At 44.4% G+C, this 6223-nt stretch overlaps 1 protein-coding gene across 2 annotated transcripts in view; it reads left to right on the top strand.

The window, feature by feature from the left end:
- Nucleotides 1-3483, top strand: part of mkrn1 (makorin, ring finger protein, 1) — an 8591-nt gene extending 5108 nt beyond the window's left edge. For both annotated transcript variants that reach the window (XM_010793600.1, XM_010793599.1), the window contains 3 exons: nucleotides 1344-1525; nucleotides 2518-2741; nucleotides 3265-3483. In XM_010793600.1, the coding sequence (XP_010791902.1) occupies nucleotides 1344-1525; nucleotides 2518-2741; nucleotides 3265-3483 (625 nt within the window). The remainder of the gene's footprint in view (nucleotides 1-1343; nucleotides 1526-2517; nucleotides 2742-3264) is intronic.
- The last annotated feature ends 2740 nt before the right edge of the window (nucleotides 3484-6223 follow it).

Raw genomic sequence — 6223 nt, 5'->3', positions numbered from 1 at the left:
CTGGTTAACAGTGTGTTCTGATGGAGCGCTGGTGGAGGCTGAAGGAGAGAGATAGGCCAGTTGCTCCTTTTGTACCGCTGTGTGAGCGCTGGCTGTTAGTCATGCTTTGTGGTAGCTATGGAGTTGAGTTGCTTTGTTTCTACACTGGCAGACAGGTCCATGTGGACAGATGAGGGTCTGTTAGCATCAGGGATGTACGTCCATTCATTGTCATTGTGATTCTGGTTTATACATCCATGCTGCTATATGTTACGAGGAGGCCCTTTTTTCATTATCCTGTGTCCATAAGCAAATAGGGGATACACAAATGTGTGATGGAAAGGAAATGGAACAGTTCTTTTTATCCTCAAATATACCCTTTTTTTTTTAACCAAATCTAGTGCATATATTGAGGTTTTTTTAAATGAGTGAGAACCTGCTAAAAATAGGCAATGGACTCATTTCCAGAGCACGTGCTTTGTTTGTTTTCTGTTTTTTCTCTCCTCTAGTTTATGGTCACTACAAGGACAATGCCCATATTTAGTGCTATGTCTCTTGCTGACAATGTACAACAGTACAGTCCCTTTCAACAGAACGTTAGTAAACAGTGGTTACTGTCCGTGACTGATCCATACTCTTTTCTTTTTATCTGTCACTTATTCAGACTCTCTTTTAAACCAGAGATAGTGATTGTTGTAACTGTGGAAAAGCAAACAAAGACAGTTTTCCTTTTGTTCCTGAGGAGTTTGAATACGTTTAGTTTTACCAGGATCTATGAGGAAATGTTTAAACTACTCTTATTTTCAACGGAGTGTGGTAAATGTGAGGAAAGTAAAATAATTGTATGTTTTCGTCATTTATAATAATTCATCCAAATCCATTTATTTATTTCACACTTAATACCATGTAGCTTTGTTACCTGTGACATATTTTTAAAATGTATCAAATCAAGACTACTCGGCGATGTTGAAATAATATGGAATTGTGGATTTGAAGAATTGTGACACCCCTATAAAATGTATATAGACAATGGGAAAGAAGAGAGCTATTTTGACTATTTTTATTTTGGTAAAGTATCATAACGATATGGTACCCACAATTAAGTCCGAAGTCATTTTCATCCCATTCATGCATGTGTGAGGGACCAAGTAAATAACGGTTTATCAACTGGAAAAAAACAAATATAGCCTTTGGAATAGCTCTTATTCAAAAGTAGAAGCTTTCTTCATTCACCTTTTTTGTAAGTTTGTATTTCAGCTTTTTCCTTTTTTCCCCATCACTTTGGATATAACTTCCCAGCTTTAGTGCCGTGGGACATTAGATGGTTTGTACCGTAACAAGTGTGCTCATGTTTGCCCCCTCAGGTTTGAACACTGTAAACCGGAAAAGAACGAGGAGTTGCCAACCACACAGACGCTGCCGCTGCCCACTGCCTCGCCTGCCGGCTCATCAGACCCAGAGCCCAGTGGGCCAACGCCTGGTTCAGGGGCACAAGACTGGGTCAACGCTGCCGAGTTCGTTCCAGGACAACCATACTGTGGACGGGGTGAGGGACCAGCTTGACATCAATATGCTAACGATGCGCTAGGTCTTCCGTTATTACATCCTGCCAGCTCGCTAACCAGCAGCCAGATAGCTCACTCGCTAACCTGATGTGTTCTGTACTCCTTTGAGACATCTTGAAGTCAAATCCTTGGTGAGGTTTGAAATGTTTCCTGCCTCGCACGCATTATGTTTTTTATATCGTCTTTTGTGAAACATTACAGCGTTAATGTCATCAGGTTTAGCGTTAGCGTTAGCGCATTAGCTCTGGATGCGAAGTAGTAGTAGTACTCAAACTTCCTCTCCACTTTGTTAACCAGTGCAAATGTTGTTATTTCTGGTGATGACACACTGTTGTTTGTCAGCAGTATGAGACATGTTGAGACAGAGAACCATCTCTTCCCTCTATCAATTCAAGCCAAGGCTAACGCTGTATCAACAGTTATGAACCCACAGGCTTCTGTCAAACCTTGTGTCGCCTAGTGGAGATTCTGACAACTGGCAACATGTTTGAGATACAGAAAGTACAGAACGCTGGGGAATTAAATGCCGGACAATCTTTAATAAAAAGTACCGACAAAAACGTCTGAACTGAATCAAAGCCTGGTTATTCTCCTCATTGAGTCTTCTATTAATCCTTTTTGTCCATCATAGTTTGATATACAGTACCTTTGCTGCATGGGTCCATTTGGCTGGGTTTATTAAGCTTTTAAATACAATCTTAAATAGGCAAGGTCACGGGAAAAGGACTTCAAAATTCACTTCAAAGTTATATTTTGTTTGTTTGTTTTTCAACCAAGTGTAAATGACACTAATACAAGAATAGCTCAAACTATGAATATGTTGAGTGCAAGTTGAAACTTAACATTCTGAAGCCTGTCTGATAAGTTAAGGTCCTCGGATCAGATTCTCCTCATCTGCTGGAGAAGGCATTGATGCATTGAAGTTATTTTTCCTCTGTGTCACTAAATAACAGTCATCATATTTCCCCAACAGCTGAGCCAGTGAAGGGAGAGACCTCCGTCCCTCTCATCGAGGAGTTGGACCGGGAGGCGTCGCAGGACAACAAAGCGCTGAGGAAGCAGCTCTGTCCGTACGCGGCTGTCGGAGAGTGTCGCTATGGCATCAACTGTGCGTATCTCCACGGCGACGTGTGCGACATGTGCGGCCTCCAGGTTCTCCATCCCACCGACAACAGCCAGCGCTCCGACCACACCAAGGTAAGGGTTACAGAAATAACCATATCTGTGGAGCCAGTTGGAACACTTCCTGGAATACTCTTTACTCTCTGAACTGGAATCATTATTAGTGAATTTTGTACACTGCTTTTTGCTTAAGAGAAGTCAGATATAAAAGATTATATGACATTTCTCAGCACCAGATTTTAGTTGTGTATTTTTCCGAGTCACCTGCAGCCACGGTCCCACCTTCAAGGAGAGCAGATCTGCAAGACTAGCAAGCAGAGGGGGACAAAACCCAGAAATCAAAGACAAAAGGACTTTATAATACCTTTACAAGTTACAAAATGGCGTTGCATCGGAACACAACTTGAGTCAATTCAACTTGTTTCCTGACCAGGACCATGGCTGCTTCTGTGCTGTATTTAAATTGAATGATGTGGAGTATTTGTTACTCTTGTCTGAACAGGATTTTAACATTAGAGCCAATATGAACACTTTATCAGCGGGAGATGGATGTTAAATGTAGAAAAAGGTCATGATGTGTTGGTTTAACTGTTCCCAGGCATGCATCGAGGCCCATGAGAAAGACATGGAGATTTCGTTTGCCATCCAACGCAGCAAAGACATGATGTGCGGCGTGTGCATGGAGGTGGTGTTCGAGAAGGCCAACCCCAGCGAGCGGCGCTTCGGCATCCTCTCCAACTGCTGCCACTGCTACTGTCTAAAGTGCATTCGCAAGTGGAGGAGTGCCAAGCAGTTTGAGAGCAAAATCATCAAGTGAGTCACGTACGCACGGCAACGTGGGGTTTGGAAGGAATGTAGGATCCATCTCAAACTACATGATACATTAGTTTAAATCTTTATCTCTAGGGCCCAGGAGTTCAAAACTTTTAATCTCAATCAGATCCGATCAGATTTTGAAATCCCATTTTTTGTGATCCAGGATCAGACAAGTCGGCCAGATTTTGTCCCTGGAGTTCAAAGCAATTCAGGATAGGATCAGAGTCGGGTTGAGTGCGTCTTCGGTGGGTTGGTCCGCTGGCTTGTAGTTGTTTGGGTCCTTCAACTTTTACCGGACGGAGCTGCGTCTCCTTGCGAACTTTGTTTGGGCGGGACTATCGTAGTCCATCGGCATGCTCGCGTCGCTGTTCATCTAATGTTTGAAGAAGGGTGCTTGGTCACGTTACATATAGCCTCTCCTTTGTGCAACAGATCGTCTACTTGTACATCTGTCCTTTGTAGGGGGAGTGTTGTTAGGTTCGTTTGCAGACATCCACGATGTGTATTAGAATGTGCTCCGGCAGTCGGAAGATCTCTTACCGTGGGTCTCGTACTGATGACTGTTCACTCTCATGGACTCTTTCTTAGACCTTCATACAGTATACCGCGCTCCTGCGGGTTTGATTCTGAATAGGGCACGCATAGCTATCTGCGTGACTGTGGCGCTGCTGTAAAAAAGTCGCCGTTACTGAGATAACGTATTCGAGTCCCGTAGACATTCTTATTCCGATCTTACCGCAGTGGCCGTTAGTGCGTCCGGTAGTAGGGTTGTTACGGGCAAAATACGACTGTAACTGTGTCCTGGTTTTTATTCACGTTCCTTGCCCTATTTCCTGCAGTTTCAGTGAGAAACGTTTTGTCCAATTTTATAATAGAATTAAGTTCAAAAGTGTATTTCGTCCTTTCCTGTGATAATATGTTATTTACGAGGTATTGTGGTTCACTCCTGCAGTCCGGACTCGTTCCCACTTTGTAATCTGATGTACTGAGGCATTTTACTCGGGCCACACTGTAATAACAGTTCCTCGTGACGCTTGACTCGTCTGAGTAAAGACGAGACATGGTAGTCTGATTCTTCGTAAGCTCCTCCCTCTAACTTGCTCATATACAAACTGGCGAGCAGTCTCTTTCTCTCTCTTACTACTAAAGTGTCGCGACCCTATTGCTTTCTACGCCGGTTGCTTCGCCCTCTGGAGCAGGGGGTCCAACTTTTCTACCGTCCCCGGGTACTCCGCGTGCTCAGCTCCAACTGGCCCTGTCCTCTTTGTGTTCGGCTCCTCGTCGAGCGGCTGCGGCGGGAGCCTTCCGCGGTCTGTTGAGGCTGGTGCGTCAACGTGTCCGCGTGCTGCAAGGCGTAGGGTGGCTGTGTCGGTCGCGAGCTGTGTGGTTCCATTCCTGTCTTTATTGGTATAGACCTGGTCCCTGTGAGGCTTATGGAATGAGGCTGCCTTGTATTCATTCATGTGCGAACGAACTTCCTTAGTTCTTTTTCTATTCTGTAGGTGTGGTCTAACTACTATAAGGCTCAAGTGGGGTGCCAGGTTGAAAGTTCTTTCTAGGTTTCTGATCGTTCGTTCCCCTTTTTGATCGTTCAGTTCCCTCTGTTTTCCCCTGCTAGTTAATGACTGTTCATGTTTTACCGACGAGCTTTTTTCTGGTGGGTGGGGTGCCGTCGACGGCCGTTTTCTTATAATGGGACTTGTCTATTGTAGCTGTTATAATTTGAAATGTCGCCTCTACCTTTTATTTTTTCCAGTTACATTGCAAGGGTCGGTACGTGCTGGTACTTTGCTGTCATATTCGCTTTCACGGTGACTATTCACGGCGTCCCTTGTTCTTATTGTCGCGTCAAACGTAAGCATCACTTAGCTCTTACTCTTCTTGACAGGGAATAAAGATCAGGTTGGGATGCGCGAGTGGTTTGGACGGGGTGACTTGGGGAGGTGTCGCGGTGCGTCACAATATAGTCTGGGAGATATGGATAAGGTCTTGGCAATAAGTTACTTTTCGTCTACCGTCAAATAGTGTGATGTGCTGTCTGTGTGTGTGTATAGCTGTGTGTGTTGTGTGAAATCTGGTGTGTGGTGTGTGTGTGTGTGTTTGTGGTGTGTGTGCTGTGTTAGTGTGCTGTGTGTTGTTTGTGTGTGTGTGTGTGTGTAGTGTCCGTGTGTAGTGTGTGTGTGTGTGTGTGTGTGTGTGTGTCGGGTGTGCGTGTGTTGGTGTCGCATGGTGTGTGTGATACGAGAGCAGTAGTAGCTATATGTGCATGTTGGCGGTGAGAGGCTGAGTAAGACAAAGTAAGTTGAGCAAGCAATAGACTGTGTCGAAGTTAGAACATCCGATGAAGTGCGCAAGATCGATCATCCGCGGGAGTGCTTTTCTCTCATAAACCTTTCCACAGTGTAATGACTTACTTCTCTGTCGTCTGACTACTGCTGTGCAGTTCCTCTCAATTGAGGAGTGATTATGAGTTGAACGACCACGCCGTCTTGTTACGCCCCTAACTTACGCCGGAACAAACTATTTATACCGCCGTAAAATTTTTAGACGCTGTAAAACAGTACTAATACCGCTCATTTAAGGACGCTAGACGTCTTAGCGCAAAAAGACCTCCCCAGATTTATCTACAGACGTACACCAGAGAACAGAAGGAACATAATAAACAGTAAAAGTGATCTACCGCTAGCCATCCTAATTTCGTGACTATAAGTCCTAGATCAGTAGAACTTTTTAGCATTAGA

The sequence above is a fragment of the Notothenia coriiceps genome, unplaced genomic scaffold (assembly GCF_000735185.1).
Source record: "Notothenia coriiceps isolate Sejong01 unplaced genomic scaffold, NC01 NC01_scaffold00037244, whole genome shotgun sequence".
Lineage (NCBI taxonomy): Eukaryota > Metazoa > Chordata > Actinopteri > Perciformes > Nototheniidae > Notothenia > Notothenia coriiceps.
The sequence above is the reverse complement of the archived record's forward strand: the minus strand, read 5'-3'. Positions and strand labels throughout refer to the sequence as shown.